Source organism: Nomascus leucogenys, chromosome 9 (genome assembly GCF_006542625.1).
Source record: "Nomascus leucogenys isolate Asia chromosome 9, Asia_NLE_v1, whole genome shotgun sequence".
Lineage (NCBI taxonomy): Eukaryota > Metazoa > Chordata > Mammalia > Primates > Hylobatidae > Nomascus > Nomascus leucogenys.
In genome coordinates, this window is record NC_044389.1 from 52,453,419 (window position 1) to 52,472,581 (window position 19,163).

General features: G+C 35.3%; 1 protein-coding gene across 1 annotated transcript in view; it reads right to left on the reverse strand.

Moving 5' to 3' along the window:
* Window positions 1–17,012: 17,012 nt before the first annotated feature.
* The window catches only part of SULT1B1 (sulfotransferase family 1B member 1), a 32,536-nt gene continuing 30,385 nt past the window's right edge, over window positions 17,013–19,163 (reverse strand). The window contains exon 8 of the mRNA XM_003265693.2: window positions 17,013–17,232. Within this exon, the coding sequence (XP_003265741.1) occupies window positions 17,120–17,232 (113 nt within the window). The 3' untranslated portion in view covers window positions 17,013–17,119. The remainder of the gene's footprint in view (window positions 17,233–19,163) is intronic.

A 19,163-nucleotide genomic window follows, 5' to 3' on the forward strand; every position in this document is an offset into this window, starting at 1 on the left:
CAAACCATATATATGTGAATATATAAAACTGAATGCCTTTAACTATACCCAAATCACCTCTTGAATGCTTTGCTGCTTAGAAATTTCTTCAGCCAGATGCCTTCAAACTCTCTCTCTCAAGTCCAAAGTTCCACAAATCTTTAGGTAGGGGCAAAAAACCACCAGTCTCTTTGCTAAAACATAGCAAGTCACCTTTGCTCCAGTTCCCAACAAGTTCCTCATCTCCATCTGAGTTCACCTCAGCCCTGATTTTATTGTCCATATCACTATCAGCATTTTGGCCAAAGCTATTCAACAAGTCTCTAGGAAGTTCCAAGCTTTCACACATCTTCCTTTCTTCTTCTGGGCCCTCCAAGCTGTTCCAACCTCTGCCTGTTACCCAGTTCCAAAGTCACATTTTCAGGTATCATTTAAGCAGCACCCTACTACCTGGCACCAATTTACTGTATTAATTTCTTTTCATGCTGCTAATAAAGATGTAATTGAAACTGGGTAATTTATAAAGGAAAGAAGTTTAATGGACTCACAGTTCTGCATGGCAGGAGAGGCCTCAAAATCATGGTGGAAGGTAAAGGAGGAGCAAAGGCACATCTTACATGGCAACAGGCAAGTGGGCTTATACAGGAAAACTTCCCTTTTCAAAACCGTCAGATATCTTGAGACTTATTCAATAGCATGAGAACAACATGGGAAAGACCGGCACTCATGATTCAATTACCTCCCACCTGGTCCCTCCCAGGACATGTGGGAATTATGGGGGGTTACAATTCAAGATGAGATTTGGGTGGGAACACAGCCAAACCATATCAACCTCTTTTTATTTTAATTAAATAACAGCTCATTTTACTTTTGCAACTTGCTGTTTTTCTATTTGTCACTTATTTTATATTTGTCTGTGTTCCTCTCTGTGTGAGATCATAACAGGAAAAATGTGGATGGTTTAATAATATACTTCAGCTTCAAATAAAAGATTGAATCTAAAACCAATTGTGCAGACAGAAAATATTGCTTTGAAGGGGATTATATATTTTAGGGAAGAAACTAGATGAGATTTTTCTGGACTAGCCAAAAACTAAAATGCTTTTAATGTCCTAGGCAAGTCACATAAATGTGAGAGAGACTGAGAAGGATAGTGGGGCTTATATTGAACTGGAGATTACATGCCCCCAGGTAAAAATATTCAAATTCTTAAAAAAGTCAAGGTCAAATAAATACCTTAGTACCAACAACAACACTGAAAATTCTACTGGCCAAATAGAATACTTCCAAAGCCAAATTCCAGTGAAGAAATTCTAACTTGCCTCTTCATTGCAGATAATAATCAACACCTCATTTTCAAAAGCTAGCTATTATATTAGAAATCCAAAGTAAGTAAAAGACACTTTTTATGCATTTTGTACATAAAGTTTTCAAAGTAGAGAGAAACACCAATTTGTTAAGGGGAAAGTGAGGAATTCCCAGTATTCCAGGGAAGAGAGGTGCAAAAGCAGCTAATGTGCCCAGATGAATTCGTGAGAAGAGACTGAGGTCCAGGAGAAGGCAGGAGAGCACAGTAGTTAAGACTATGCTCAGGTATTAGACTACCTGGTGTCAAATCTCAGCTCCACTACCTCACGACTGAAATAAAATAATCTTTTTATAAAAAGAAGACCTAGATGGAGCGTAATATCTAACTCAAATGAATGAATGAACTGATGGAATCAGGTAGGTCATCAGAGATAGTTTACTGAGGAAACATTTCTAGCCAAGAGTTTCAGGATGAGCTGTTGTTGTGCCTAACTCCTGTCTACTCCAGTAAGGATGGCACCAGGTTCAAGAGGCCAAAGAAGAGACCAGAGTAAGCAAATGACACATTGGGTTTTTTTGGGGACTTACATACAGGCCTAAAAGTCTAGTATTAGTGGGCTGGACAGGAGAACCAACCACATAGCCCAGTGGTGGCAGGCTGGGCAGAAGACTAGAAGACTGAAACCACTTGCAAAAGGAATGCAGTTTGTATAGCATTTTCACGTAGCACCCTTTCCCTAACAATTTCCACCTTACAACATTTATGCAACCCAAAACTCACTCCCCTGTATGTCCCATGTCCCATAGGAGAAGCCAGGGTCTCAGAAGTTCCTCATAGGCAAGAAACAAATCTCTGGGTGGCTACTCCAAAATTCTCTAGCTCTAGATTGTAACACACATTCAGGTGCATGTGCCATGCAGGGTCATTCTCAGAATATGCTTAATTATTGCTATCAGGTGCATTTACCATACACCTGTGCCTCATCTCAGAGTGGTCAAATCCTACTCCTCAACCTCCCTGATATGGTTTGGCTCCGTGTCCCCACCCAAACCTCATCTCAAATTGTAATCCCCACATGTTGAGGGGGGTACCTGGTGGGAGGTGATTGTCTCATGGGTGTGATTTTCCCCATGCTGTTCTCTTGATAGTGAGTTCTCAGGAGATCTGGTTGTGTGATAAGCATCTGGCATTTTCCCTGCTTGCTTGCTCGCTCTCTTTCCCTGCCCCCTTGTGAAGAAGGTGCTTGCTTTTCCTTCACCTTCCACCAAGATTGTAAGTTTCCTGAGGTCTTCCCACCCACGTGAAACTGTGAGTCAATTAAACCTCTTTTATTTATAAACTACCCAGTCTCATGTGTATCTTTATAGCAGTGTGAAAATGGACTAATACACATCCCTACCTCCTTGGGTCATGTGTTGGTAGGCAGATGAGCCTTCTTCTAAGAAAAGGAGGAGAAAGAGGGCTTTATTGAGCCCCTCTCAAGGACCAGATTCAGCTGATATTTTATCATCTAATTTAATCCTCATAATACTATGATCCTATGACCTATCCTTGATAGACGTATTGTTTGTCCTGGTATTCACGCAATTGAGGAAACTGAGATTCGGCAACAGTCATAACTTGCATAAGATGAAAGAACTAGTATGTGGCAGAGATGGGATCCAACTCTGGTATGTTAGACAGGAAGGCCTGTGCTTGTCCTCTACACTACACCATCTCCCTCTGCCACTTCACTTTACCAAATGACACTCCTGCAACCCTGGCTCTTGGCCCTAACCGTGAGGTTAATTTCTATTCTGCTCAGAACCCTGGTAGAAGAACCTACTGTAGGCTCTGGAAAGCTGCAGGGACACAGTGATCCTCTCTATTAACAGCATCACCTTTTTCTCCAAGGTAGAGGGAACTTAGTTAACCAGGTGCCACACAGGAAACAAATGGCCAAGGGGAAAAGGGAGGGTCATAAGTAAAAACTGGTAAGTATGCAGAGAGGTCACACAGGAACATGATTCAACTTGCTGTCCTCAAAAGATGGTGCTACCTTGGATAAAATTTTCCCTAACAAATATAAGAAAATAGTTTGGGGATCATAAAGAGGAATTAAAACTTAGTTACTCAAGCTATTTGCTTGTGCATCTATGTGATCAACCTGTTAAAAGAGCCTGGATACTTCTCTATTTCATTTATCTTCACCTGACCTCTGGGACACTTGTTTCCATAGGTGAAAGGGATGGGAAAATGCCCTTACTAAGGTCCAGACAATGATTTCAGAAAATAATCTCCAAAGCAATGTGAGCAGGCAATGGTGGATGGGTTCCATGAGACAGAAAGGGCTGTGAGATGCCCAGGAGCTAAAGCCTGGAATCCTGCTCTCTGATTCTATGTAAAAATACAATTGATTAACAAATGAAAATTGTAGATATTCAAGGAGTACAAAGTGATGATTTGATAATCATGCAGTGAGCATCAGCTGTGGTCATCATTACACAATAATCATGTAGAGAGTGTCGCTGTGTAATAACTTGTGTAACGATTACCATAGCTGATGCGCACTGCATGCCTGCTTATCTGCTCTTACTGCAATGTCACAGCACAGAATATTTCACTTTCTGGCATGCAGAAAGCCCCTGTATAAACAGCACTGTCTCTATAATCAGTGGAGCTGAATTTGACGCTGGCTCTCAGGTATCAGCTATAATTTTGTGAAAGTTACTTAACCCACTGAGCTTCAGTATTCTCATCTTTAAATAGGATAAGACAGGAAATAAAATACATTTTTTAATTAAATGATAATAAAACCCGGCACTTCCAAAGTTGTAGTGTGGCAAGCCACAGTGGCTCATACCTGTAATCCCTGAACTTTGAGAGGCTGAGGGAGAATCACTTGAGGCCAGGAGTTTGAGACTGGCCTGGGTAACATATCAAGATGTGTGTCACTATGAAAAATGTAAAAATTAGCTGAGCATGGTGATACACATCGGTAGTCGCAGCTGCATGGTTGGTTGAGGTGAAAAGCTCACTTGAGCCCAGGAGTTCCAGGCTGCAATAAGCCATGACTGAGCCACTGCACTCCAGCCTGGGTGACAGAGCGAGACTCTGTCTCAAAAAACAAAGACAAAGAAGTTGAAGGGTGAAGATAAAAAATGTTTCAAGTGAATTATACTGATATGCACATATTAGAAAATGTAAATCTTGAAATTAGGAGAAATATGTTCTGGTGTTCAGCACAGGTGGGTGACTGTGGTTATGAATATTTTACTGTATATTTTAAAATGGCTGGAAGAGAAAATTTAGAATGTTCTGAACACAAATAATAAATGAGGTGATGGAAATCTCAATTACCCTAATTTAATCATTACACATTATATGCATGTATCAAAATATCACATGTATTCCATACATATGTACAATTCTTATGTATTAACTTTTTTTTTTTTTTTAGGTGGAGTCTCGCTCTGTCATCCAAGCTGGAGTGCAGTGCCACGATCCTGGCTCACTGCAACCTCTGCCTCCCAGGTTCAAGCAATTTTCCTGCCTCAGCCTCCCAAGTAGCTGAGATTACAGGTGCCCGCCACCATGCCTGGCTAATTTTTGCATTTTTGGTAGAGACGGGGTTTCACCATATTGGCCAGGTTACTCTCAAACTCCTGACCTCAGGTGATCTGCCCACCTCGGCCTCCCAAAGTGTGGGGATTACAGTGTGAGCCGCTGCACCCTGTCATATCAACTTTAAAAGCTGAAAATTAATGATCAAAGCTTCTATCTCAAGAAACTTGAAAACACCACAAAACAAGCCTCAATTATGAAAAATATGGATGGAATTTAATGAAATCCTAGATGTGATATCAAAAAAGCCAAGTAAGTTTGGTATTTTTTAAGAGTAATAAAATTGACAACTACCTGGCAAGACATATTAAACAGTAGAGAGGGAGCAATCATCAATATTAGGGATGAAAAAGTGGACATCACTAATATTACCATAGAAAATATAAAGATAAAATAATTAAAGAATAAATAGAAATTTTGTAAGAAATGGAAAAAATGCTCAAAAAGCACAAGTTGTCAAAACTGACAGAGAAATAGAAAACGACAATATTTCTGTATACATTAAAGAGCCGAAGGTACTAGTAAGAACTTTTCCACAAAGAAAATCCCAGTCACTAAAGTCACTAATGGCTTCACCAAAGCTTAAAAGAGAAATATCATCAATCTTATTCACAAATTTCATAGGCTAGGAGTAGAGTAAACACTTTCAAATTCTCTTTATGAGACTCCCATAAATTGATATAAAATATAACATGGGAAATATAAGAAAAAATATTATATATTAGCTTCATGAATATAAATAAAAATATCTCAAAGATTTGTAAATTGAATGTAGGACTAGATAAACAGGATAATCTACAACAACCAGGTGGGTTCATTTCAAAAATGCAATATTTATTTTATGTTATTTTACAAAAAAATAGTCATTCGCCCCTACTAAAAATTATAAAAGGGAATTAAATAATCTCAATACATGCAGAAGGATACAATTCTAACAACACATAATTAAAGAAAATTTTCTTAACAAATTGAAAAATTTCAATTTAAGAAATACAAAAAAATAGAATTAGTGATAAAATATTAAAAGCTTTACTTCTGAGACTGAAAACAAAAGCCTAAGTGCTCAATTCACTGTTCTTTAAAATATTTTATTAAATGTGCTAGGCAGCACAAGAAGAACTAAAAAAATATACAAAGTTTTTAAAGGAAAAATTATCAACTATCATTGATAACTGACATTATATTGTATGTAAAAAGACGATAGAATCTGTAGACTATTAAAATTAACAAATGAAATTAATAAGTTCTCTGGATAAAAGGTTAAACTAAAAATCAATTGCATTTCTACATATCAGCAACAAAAATTATAAAATGGCCTTTAAAGAAAATATCATTTAAAATGATCAAGATAGGTCAAATGTAGAGAACTGAATCTAACAAAAGTATATGATTTCTACACTGAAACAATGAATTATTAGAGGTAAGCAAATAATTCCCAAATAAAACCATAGTTTTTTGTAATCGTGTAATTACTTGACTAATTGATCAATAGATTAAATGCAATCCCAATACAGATCATAGCAGTTTTTTTTTTTTTAAGGGAAATTGGCAAGGTTCTTCTAAAATGTATATGGAAAAGCAAAAGGCCAATAATTGACCAGGCATTCTTGAGAAAAAATGAAATTGAGTTCTACTATCAGTCATTCAGTTACATTAATTAAAGCTATATTAATTAGCTATATTAATTAAAGCTATGTTAATTAAAGCAATATGGTGTTAGTGTAAACATTTATAAAAGACCAGTGGAATAAAGAAGTCCAGATACAGACCCACATTTATAAGGACAACAGATGTATAACAAACATGCCTGCAGTAAAGTGAGGAATGAATGGCCTTTTTAGTAAATTGTGCTAAGTCAACTGGATATCTCTAAGTGGGGAAAACCACTGGAGTCCTACCATATAAATATTCATTCCAGTTATATTTTAGATTTACATGTGAAAGGCAAACAATAAATCCTGTAGAAAAAAAGAGCATATTTATTACCTCGTTGCAAGCAAATATTTCTTATGTGGGATACAAACTGCTTACTCTGCAGAAAAAATTATAAATTGAACAATATTAAGACTAATAATACCAAAAGACACTGGTAAGTGACTAAAAACTCAAGTCGTAGAATAAGCAGATGAAATAGCAGATGTAATATCAAAAATGCCAACAGTTTTGTGTTTCTTAAGAGTAATAAAATTGACAACCACCTGGCAACACATATTAAAAAAGAGAGAGAGAATAATAATCAATATTGAGGATGAAATAGGGATTTCACTAATATTTCTATAGACAATATGAAAATAAGAAAGATTTTGAAAAGAGCAAAGATATAAAAAAGCCTTAAGGAAAGATATATATGTATATATATATACCTACATAAAAATATGTACGTATGTGTAAGCAAACATATGCACATGCACACTCATAAATAGACATGCATATTCTTCAAATCAGTGAAAAAATAGGGCAACACATAAAAAAGTAGACAAAAGATTTAAATGGGTACTTCACAAAAGAGGTATAACAAATAATCAATATGATGAATTAATGTGAAAACTTACTCAAAATGTATCAGCAGTGAAATGTCAATTATAACCAGAACATAATACACATTTACCAAGATGGCTAAAATGAAAATTACATAAAATAATAGGTGATGAGTATAAAATCTGGGACTGGAATGCTTTTGTACAACTGGTGTAATTGTAAATCAATATAACCACTTTGGAAAAGTATATGGTGGTGCATCTTAAATGAATGCACATCACTTTATTTAGCAAATCAATACCTAGGATACACTCAAGGAAAATGCACATAAAATATATATATACCAAAAATGTAAATAATATGTTCACTGTAGTACTATTTGTAGTAAACCAAACTGAAAATTTTGAAATGCTTATCAAAAGCAAATAAATATTGGTATAGTCTCACAATGCAATGCTATATAATAATAAAAATAAAAACTACAACCACATGCAACAACATAGATAAATCAGTGAAATACAATGTTGAGTGAAAAAAGTCGCCAAGTCCACAGAGTCCATCTGTACCATCCCGTTAATATAACTTTCAAAATAAAAGGCAAAAGTAATCCATGGTGTTAGAAATCAGACCTGTGATTTCTATTGGGAGTAACATTGACAGGAAGGGTGAGGCTCCAGTATGCTGGTAATGTTCTATTTCTTAAACATTAACCAAATTAACCACAGACATGAAATCTGGTTACTCAGGTGTGTTTATTTGGAAGGTTTCTCTGTATATCTATGATTTTTGGAGTTTTCTATCTGTATACTATACTTAAAAAAAAGGTAAAACTTCAACGACCATGAAAAATTCAGATATCGAGATGCAATTTTGGTACCCCTAAAATATGCCTCGACCACTAGGCTGCTTTGAACAGACTTTAAATCTATTAATTTTTATTGTATGTTGCTATCCCTTTCTGGTTTGCTTTCTTTGCATTTTGGCTTTGTTGCAGAGGCCCGGTGTGGTTCAAGCTCAAGACCCCAAAATATGACAATAAGAACAACTCAGGCAAAACAATGAGAGAGTATAGTTTTATCACATACTAATCTATTCAGAAACTTAGCTTTCAAAAAATGGAAGAAATAATTACCCAGGGATTAAGAAAAAAAATGTTCTCAATGAAACCCAATTTGTACTCATTGTTTAAGCGAATGAATAGTTTACACACTAAGCAAACTGTACTGGGAAAGTTACACATTTATTTTATTTTGAAACACACCGCATATTTGGCTAAAGGCCAGTTTTAAGTTATGTGATTCAGTTAACTTCCTCTTTCCCTTCAAATTATATTTAGCCATTGGCTTTAAGTTTTATGTTTTCATTATTTTATTTTTCTGCATTTCTAAATATGAATTTCATTTGTACAAAAAGAGCTACTTTGTAGCTGTTAAATCTATTACTTGCAAAATGAGTAGTTCATCTCTGTCACTTGGAAATTGCAATATATAATACAGCTATTGAGTCACCTCTGGTGTTTTATAAAATGTGTAAATTAGAGTCCCACTCCAGGCTTTCTTAATCAGAATCTCCAGAAAGAGCTACAAGAATCTTTCTTTTACAAAAACTTCTAATATGCACAAAATTATTGATACTTTTGCCAACAGTTCTAGAGGAAGGGAGGGAGGGGATATAGAGGATGCAAGTTGTGAAAAAATAGTTTGTTCCCTCTCCTTTTTTCCCATATTCAAAGTTACAGGAGAAGCTTTTTCATAAGATTTGTGACATCTTGTTCTCTTTCTCTCAATAGAAGAGAACAGGACAGGGTACAGTTAGTGCCCTTCTTATGAATAGGCTGCATTATCTTATTAATCATTTGTTGGGACTCTACGCATTTTACCAGAGACATTCCTTTCTAATGAGTAAGTTTTAAAATCAACACTTGAAACTCAAATTAACCTAGATGAGTTTGAACTATGGTATTGCCGTCATTATTTAAGACTATAAACAAGCACCAATTATGACATAGTTTATAGAGAAAAAGCACTCATAAATCTAATTTTCATAAGTTCTCAGGCAGTATCCTTGCCATGTGAGGTCTCTAAGAGAGAATAGAACTTGTAAATTTAACACTGTCAGCTTAGGCACCTTTACTTAATTATTTCCATGACATATTTGAGAGGTAATCTCATATCTGAAGGTGATTATTTACATATAATTCTACAAAGTATCATGTAATGTTGAATGACATTTTGAAGACAAACAGACTTATATTTGAATCCCAGTTTTAAGTCTCAGTTTGCTTGCTTTAAAATGGAACATATTGATACTTCTACAGTATTGTCTGATATCTAATAATCAATTAAAATGGTAATAAAATATAAAATATACTATTATATATCATTCTACATATCATATTAATGTTGAATTAAGTTACACAATTGCATATATCCAATTCTATTATCATATTCTATAATTATTAAGAAAATTATTTCTTCTTGTAGACTAATGAGAAAAGGCTGTGATCAGCCTTAGGTAAGATGATAAAGTAAGAGATAGAGCCCATTTGTGTTTAGCCATTTCCCAATTCCTGACCAATAAATTTATGATTATAATAGGACCAAGAAAATTTGCATTTAAGATTTTCAAGCACATTTGAAAATCATTTTCTATGTGTCCACTGGCGTTTTCTAAAAAATGCTGAGACACGGCATTTCCTAATTTATACCAAAATGATTACAAAGCATTACTGAGAGAATATATATGTGAATTTACATGACACCCAAATGCTAAGTTTGACAATGTGGACTTTATGGCTGGGCATGGTGGCTCATGCCTATAATCCCAGTGCTTTGGGAGGCCGAGACTGGAGGATCACTTGAGGCAATGAGTTTGAGAGCAGCCTGGGTGACATGGCAAGAACCTGCTGTACAAAAATACATAAATAAAAATTTAAAATTTAAAAAATAGACTTCCCCATGTAATCAAATTCCCACTGAGAAATTTCAATCCACCTATGTCACAGTATCTAACTTATCTTTATTTTTTCAATAGCTGGATTATTACAACCTATATATCATTTGCAGTGTTATTCCAATCTTTATAGCCTTGCTGTGCTTTTCTATTGAATGATGATCATTGACACACATTGAAAATATTAAGTACTTGAGAGTAATGCCTTAAGCAGGAGTACTTGACACACGTGAAAAATTTAACTTGGTAGCAAACAGCAAAAGAACAATGGTAACAGTAATAAAGCCAGAAACCTCCTTGCCTCCCAGTAATTTGCAAAATATTTGTACATTTTGAAGCCAGCTAGCAGTGTGGAACAAGAAATCTGATGCCTCAGTCCCATTTAGATAAATAAAATTTCAAGATTTTCACAATGATTACCTTCATGGCAGCTAATATTAAATGAGCACACTGAAGTATGCTAGGCACTGTTTTGTTTTATATATTATTTCATCTTTGCAAGAAATACTCATTGTCTACATTGTACAGATAAGGAATTGAGCGCAGAAAAGTTGTGACTTGCTCAAGTTTTCATGGTTAGAAAGTGGCAAAGACCTAATTCTAAAAAGGCTTTATAATTACAGATTTTGTGCTCTTATCTTTTGTTCTATACTGCCTGGTCTTCAATGTTGCCTCAAATCCCCTCCTGATTTAGCCCCTGCTCCATGCACAAAAATAATATGCAGAGTTATTAACTAGGGAAGAAGCTATTAATTTTTATGATTTTCCTACTACAAAGATACTCATCTGTATTTTGAGGGTGGAAAATTAAAATAGCCACAAAAAACAGAAATGAGATTTCAAAATATAAGCCAGTTAAATGTCATAATGGCATGCAAATAGTCATCAAATAGTCATCAATAGTTTATTGTAGCAAAATACAATAAATTATATTTTATTGAATTCATTAAGTGGCAGCTAAAAAAGGATCACTTCGCTGCTGAAAGTAATGTCTCGATAATGTGGAAATTTTACATATATGTATAAAACAGTTCTAATGATCATACATAAGAAGACATTTATGAAGACAGCTTACATAATAAAAACAATTTATACATGGGTCATTTATAACCACCAGTCTCTCTCCCTTTCCCCTGGCCTTTCCCAGTTATCTGAAGATCGCTGCACAAAATAATTGTTTTCCCATATATCATTAATATCAAGCATTTTGAAGAAATTATAGTATCTTTTTTTCTGTATATGAAAGGAATTACAAAATATGAAGAAGAGTTGTATGTTGATTAATGGTGAAATGGGGCGTAATAATTAACCTTCAAAAGCCTCCAATGATGCAGTTTTTATCACACAGAACATAGGGTCAATGGGAAAGAGAATGAAGAATGTAGATAGAAAATAATTTAGGAAGATAACACAGTAGAATAGGGTGGAGTGAAAGGGAATACATGACACTTCCCTTTGAGTGTATGAATCTGAGTGTCTATCCATGTCGTGATGAAAAGTTCTTGAAAGCAATGCTTTGGCTTTTTAGAAAACAGCCCTTTAGTTGATTAAGGAGAATTTCCATGGATGAGGAAATAATCATATCATTGTCAGATATTTGTTATCACTGTCCTTACATCATGGTTCTGTTAGAGAAAGATAGTAATATGGGATTATTTTAAGTGTTTTCATTTGGAAATTGTACTGATGATTCAATAGGAGAAATAATGATAAAAGCACTGTTTTAGAAAAATTAATTTTGCAGTGTTCTGATTGATTTCAAAGGATATCAAATGTATTTGAATCATAGAAGTGCCACTGTGTGGTGTTAAACATAAACTGAGGAGGAATTAGGATAGTGACATTTGCATCATAGAATAAATACATAAGAGGCAACAATCTATTAAATAAGTAAAGGAAAATCTAAATTCTATTTTTATCTCCACTCTTCACTCAGTGCATAGAAACATACCTAAGGCACAATTACAACTTACTAAGTTTTTGTTGAATACAGTCCAATTACAGACTTGTTTCTACAGAGTAAAACTAGAAAAAGTGGAAATTATTTTATCTTGCTAGTGAAGAAAGTATAGCTAATCTATTTACACAGATTAGAGGATAGTTTAGTGGTGTTTTTTTCCCCCAGTAACAGACCATAGTATCAGAAATCTGTATATATTCAGGCCACATTAACTTATTATTTAATAAAGATAATAGAGGAAATTGATACATGATTTTAGTTTACTTCTTGTGGACAATGGTATTGGAGAAAGCTGGAACTAGTTCACAATACTTTTAGATAGTCAAGATTAACTCCTATAAAATATGTTTCCATGGAACATAAACACAAATTATATACTCTAAAATACTTCATAACACATATTGTAATAAATCTATAGAAGCAACTATCTCCAGAACAATAGGTGTACTATTTCTATGAGGTTTGTGATTGCCGTTAGACCAATCCTTTGCTGGGGTTGGAAAAGAGAAATGTGACAGCCTAAGGAGCTATTTTAGCTATTCCTGGCTAATAGCAGAGATTCACCTGTGAAGTCAAAATACCATAAGCCATAGCTACCTAAGTTGTGGCTCAGAAAGTCTAATGATGTGTCCGAAACCACCACCCCCACCCCTTTCAGAACAAGTAAGGGCCCAGGGTACTCTACCTTCAACTTGAGAACCATGGCATGGCGTATAACTTGGCACATGTGATCGGATCTCAGGAAAAAGACTTTGCTGCATATGGAGACATAAACAACTACTTCTAATGCAAAGCTGGAGTTAAGATCAGAGCAGAACTGAAGGAGATAGAGAGAGAAAAAACCCTTCAAAAAATCAATGAATCCAGGAGCTGGTTTTTTGAAAAGATCAACAAAACTGATAGACCACCAGCAAGACTAATAAAGAAGAAAAGAGAAAAGAATCAAATAGACGTAATAAAAAATTATAAAGGGGATATCACCACCGATCCCACAGAAATACAAACTACCATCAGAGAACAAACACCTCTACGTAAATAAACTAGAAAATCTAAAAGAAATGGATAAATTCCTTGACGCATACACCCTCCCAAGAATAAACCAGGAAGAAGTTGAATCTGTGAATAGAAAAATAACAGGCTCTGAAATTGAGGCAATAATTAATAGCTTACCAACCAAAAAAAGTCCAGGACCAGACAGAGTCACAGCTGAATTCTACCAGAGGTACAAGGAGGAGTTGGTACGATTCCTTCTGAAACTATTCCAATCAATAGAAAAAGAGGGAATCCTCCCTAACCCATTTTATGAAGCCAGAATCATCCTGATACCAAAGCCTGGCAGAGACACAACAAAAAAAGAGAATTTTAGACCAATATCCTTGATGAACATCGATGCAAAAATCCTCAATAAAATATTGGCAAATCAAATCCAGCAGCACATCAAAAAGCTTATCCACCATGATCAAATGGGCTTCATCCCTGGGAGGCAAGGCTGGTTCAACATACACAAATCAATAAACGTAATCCAGCATATAAACAGAACCAAAGACAAAAACCACGTGATTATCTCAATAGATACCAAAAAGGCCTTTGACAAAATTCAACAGCCCTTCGTGCTAAAAACTCTCAATAAATTAGGTATTGATGGGACGTATCTCAAAATAATGAGAGCTATTTATGACAAAACCACAGCCAATATCATACTGAATGGGCAAAAACTGGAAGCATTCCCTTTGAAAACTGGCACAAGACAGGGATGCCCTCTCTCACCACTCCTATTCAACATACTGTTGGAAGTTTTGGCCAGGGCAATCAGGCAGGAGAAAGAAATAAAGGGTATTCAATTAGGAAAAGAGGAAATCAAGTTCTCCCTGTTTGCAGATAACATGATTGTATATCTAGAAAACCCCATCGTCTCAGCCCAAAATCTCCTTAAGCTGATAAGCAACTTCAGCAAAGTCTCAGGATACAAAATCAGTGTGCAAAAATCAGAAGCATTCTTATACACCAATAATAGACAAACAGAAAGCCAAATCATGAGTGAACGCCCATTCGCAATTGCTTCAAAGAGAATAAAATACCTAGGAATCCAACTTACAAGGGATGTGAAGGACCTCCTCAAGGAGAACTACAAACCACTGCTCAATGAAATAAAAGAGGATACAAACAAATGGAAGAACATTCCATGCTCATCGGTAGGAAGAATCAATATCATGAAAATGGCCATACTGCCCAAGGTAATTTATAGGTTCAATACCATCCCCATTAAGCTACCAATGACTTTCTTCACAGAATTGGAAAAAAAACTATTTTAAAGTTCCTATGGGAACAAAAAAGAGCCCGCATTGCCAAGTCAATCCTAAGCCAAAAGAACAAAGTTGGAGGCATCACGCTACCTGACTTCAAACTATACTACAAGGCTACAGTAACCAAAACAGCATGGTACTGGACCAAAACAGAGATATAGACCAATGGAACAGAACAGAGCCCTCAGAAATAATGCCACACATCTACAACTCTCTGATCTTTGACAAACTTGACAAAAACAAGCAATGGGGAAAGGATTCCCTATTTAACAAATGGTGCCATGCCGGGAAAACTGGCTAGCCATATGTAGAAAGCTGCAACTGGATCCCTTCCTTACACCTTATACAAAAATTAATTCAAGATGGATTAAAGACTTACATGTTAGACCTAAAACCATAAAAACCCTAGAAGAAAACCTAGGCAATACCATTCAGGATATAGGCACGGGCAAGGACTTCATGTCTAAAATACCAAAAGCAATGGCAACAAATGCCAAAGTTGACAAATGGGATCTAATTAAACTAAAGAGCTTCTGCACAGCAAAAGAAACTACCATCAGAGTGAACAGGCAACCTACAGAATGGGAGAAAATGTTTTCAATCTACTCATCTGACAAAGAGCTAATATCCAGAATCTACAAAGAACTCAAACAAATTTACAAGAAAAAAAAACCCCATCAACAAGTGGGTGAAGGATATGAACAGATACTTCTCAAAAGAAGACATTATGCAGCCAACAGACACATGAAAAAATGCTCATCATCACTGGCCATCAGAGAAATGCAAATCAAAACCACAATGAGATACCATCTCACACCAGTTAGAATGGAGATCATTAAAAAGTCAGGAAACAACAGGTGCTGGAGAGGATGTGGAGAAATAGGAACACTTTTACACTGTTGGTGGGACTGTAAACTAGTTCAACCATTGTGGAAGTCAGTGTAGCGATTCCTCAGGGATCTAGAACTAGAAATACCATTTGACCCAGCCATCCTGTTACTGGGTATATACCCAAAGGACTATAAATCATGCTGCTATAAAGACACATACATACATATGTTTATTGCAGCACTATTCACAATAGCAAAGACTTGGAACCAACCCAAATGTCCAAAAACGATAGACTGGATTAAGAAAATGTGGCACATACACACCATGGAATAATATGCAGCCATAAGAAATGATGAGTTCATGTCTTTTGTAGGGACATGGATGAAGCTAGAAACCATCATTCTCAGCAAACTATCGCAAGGACAGAAAACCAAACACCGCATGTTCTCACTCATAGGTGGGAATTGAACAATGAGAACACATGGACACAGGAAGGGGAACATCACACACCGGGGCCTGTTGTGGGGTGGCGGAATGGGGGAGGGATAGCATTAGGAGATATACCTAATGTAAATGACGAGTTAATGGGTGCAGCACACCAACATGGCACATGTATTACATATGTAACTACCTGCACGTTGTGCACATGTACCCTAGAACTTAAAGTATAATAAAAAATATATATATATATATAAATATATATATATATATAAATCTTCCAAGAAAACATAGATCAGAGACCACACAAATAGACATAAGCATGTAATAATAAGTAGAAGGAACACTGGGTCAGGAGGAGAGAGCAGAGATTCAGCCTAGAGAGTCTTCCTTGGGCACTAGATTGGGAAATATTCTGCAGAGGTTATTATCACGTCTAGGATGTTAAAGGTATCCAAATCTATTCAAACATGAGATTAAGTAACTGAAGTTCCCAAATGGTGACCAGAACAGAGCAGTAGGTGATTTCTCTGAAGTTTAAACAGATCTGTTGGGAAAAAGAGGACTCCCCATAAGAACTACGTCACAGCTCTCAGGGCTGGTTTTCAGAACAGAGCTCCAGTTCCCAGATAAGAATCCTACAGAGACTATTGTAGGTGTTTGCCTTTCGGAGACTTAGACATTAGGTATGATATAGAAAAAACATTTCCAAAATCTGAACTACATGATCAGGGACATGAACTATGTTATCCAAATAGAGGCACTGCAGGAAGATGATCTATGACTCAGAGAACAACTTGAAACTCTGTAGACAGCAGTGGAACACAGTGTCCTGGGTCAAATTTTCAGCAAAGGGAAATTGGGGCAGAGTTAGGAAATACAGTCTCATTATGAAAACAGCATTTCTTGGACCATGATACTAGGGAGGGGAACTTAATTCTAAATCATAATATATGGGAGATAAGTAAACTAAATCCCTTCTTTCTTATCAGTACTAGTGTAGAAAAAGGCAGGAAGAGTCTGTGGTTACATTGTTCCCTTGTTATAAAAAGTTAACAATGAACTTTAGCCTTAGAGAATTTGGAACCTCGGAATCAAAGGAACAAAACTGGGATCTGATTAATAACATTGAAAAGAATCAATATATTAAAAGCATATTATTCTCCTTTATAAATTCATTTGATTGCCCAAATCAATTCATAGCTGCCCTCGTTTCAATCAACTACAGAGAATTTCTTATTTCTTTAGATTTGTGATTTAGACACTTTAAATCTCTGTGCGGAATTGAAGTGCAGTTTTGGACATTTCTGTCTTATAAATAGCATCAAATTTCTCATTTTGGGCCACGGTGAAGTAATTCTTCCAGTCACCAGCCGTCCCTAAAGATAAATAAAAAAACATAGGAAAGAATAAAATATTTCCATAAGAAGAAATCAGTATATACCAAAGGAAAAGGTTAGAAGGCCTAAAGAAAGACCTTCCTTTTATTTGAATGAATTCAAACAGCCTTTAAATTGTACTAACCTTTAAATTTTTAAGCCTTTTAAAAATTGAATAATTTTTTTCCATCTGGAAAGGTGGTTTATAACTAAATAGAGTCTGACATTTGAAGAGGCATTCTGAGAAAGACTAATTTTCTTGTTTAAATTCCTGGGCTTTACAATAGTTTCCCAAGAGTGATAATTTTACTGTTTCTTATGGTCGTGGGTCATGAGATTATCACTGAGCACTTGGATCAATAGTCAGGCATATTTTATTTCATAAAGTAACTTTTGGAAACTAGACAAAAAATTAGTCATCAGCACAGCAAAACTGTGAAATAAAAAGTTGATAAGTATAATTTCCTAGAATTTATGAACAAGGATGCTATGATATGGAGATGAGAGTTGTTTTTCCTAAATTCATTAGGCTTGTTCTTTATTTGCAATTTAGGTGGGAATAATAACATTAATATCAAATATATAACATCCTGGAACCATGTTTTTTAAAGTAAATCTTTGAGGATAAAAATTTAAATTTAATCTCTCATACTTGGGTATTTATAAATATGTATTTGGAAAACGAATAAACTTTTAATGTACTGCCAATATTTTTAGAGAAAAACATCTCACTATTTTATGAAATAGTAATACATCATATTAAATTACAAGCTATATTAATCCACAGTGGTTTGATAAAACTTCCAAGTCTTTTAAAAGAAAAACATTCGTATAGATATGCTTGTTTCCCTAGTTGTTACATTTCATTCTATGTTCAGCAGATGTCAATAGCTCTGGAATTCAACATTGGGTTGAATAAGGGTTCAACATAAACATATTGGGGCTAATGCATCCGTAAGGATGTCATTAAAAACAGAGGAGAACACAAATTTAAGCAATTAGAAGTTATATATAAATCACTCCAATGATCTGATCTGCATATAAATTTTATAATATACACAAACACATTTACTTCACAAACGAACTTTTGATAAATGCTGGCCAAAGGCCAGGTTTTTCTGTTTGTTATAATTTAGGATATATGAATAAACATTGGACATAATCTATCCCACCCTCATAATAATAACACTGATTTATCTAATATGGCATCTTTCAAGATTCAGTGTGCCTGGCACATTTGCTCATAGTTCACTTCTTTCAGCATTCATTTATGCACATGCCCTTTGCAATACATTGTGAGTTTCTTGAGTCAAAGATATGTATCATTTACCTTTGAATATTTTAAAGAATATGTGATGTATATAGTTATTCATGAAGAAGTTTTTCTGTATGCAAATTATTGAATGAATACTCTAAATGTTTACTGGATACATCAGGGAAGGAAAGAAGGAAGGAAGGAAGGAAGAAAGGAAGGAAGGAAGGAAGGAAGGAAGGAAGGAAGGAAGGAAGGAAGGAAGGAAGGGACAAACTATTTAGACTAATAATAATTTTTACTTCTGTATGCATTATTTATTGTAAGAAAATATCCTAAATGCTTACATATCATTTACCATAATCCTCCCCAGAAACTTTTGTCACAGGTGTTATTATATTATCTATTTTGCCAGCGATGTAATCAGAGCTTTGGCAGGTTAATTAATTTATTCAGGGTAATAGGTTCAGGGAATGGCGTAGCCTGGATAAACCTCAGATCAATCTGACCACAAAAGTATGCCCTTAACCCCCTAGAGAGGGGACATAAAGACTGCCTTCAATATTAGAACAGCACGTGCTTTTTTTCTGTTGAGGTTGGAGAAGCCATAGAATCCAGACACTGAGCTTGTCTTCTTTATGTCTACATCATAATTAAATGTGATGAAATGGCATCAATT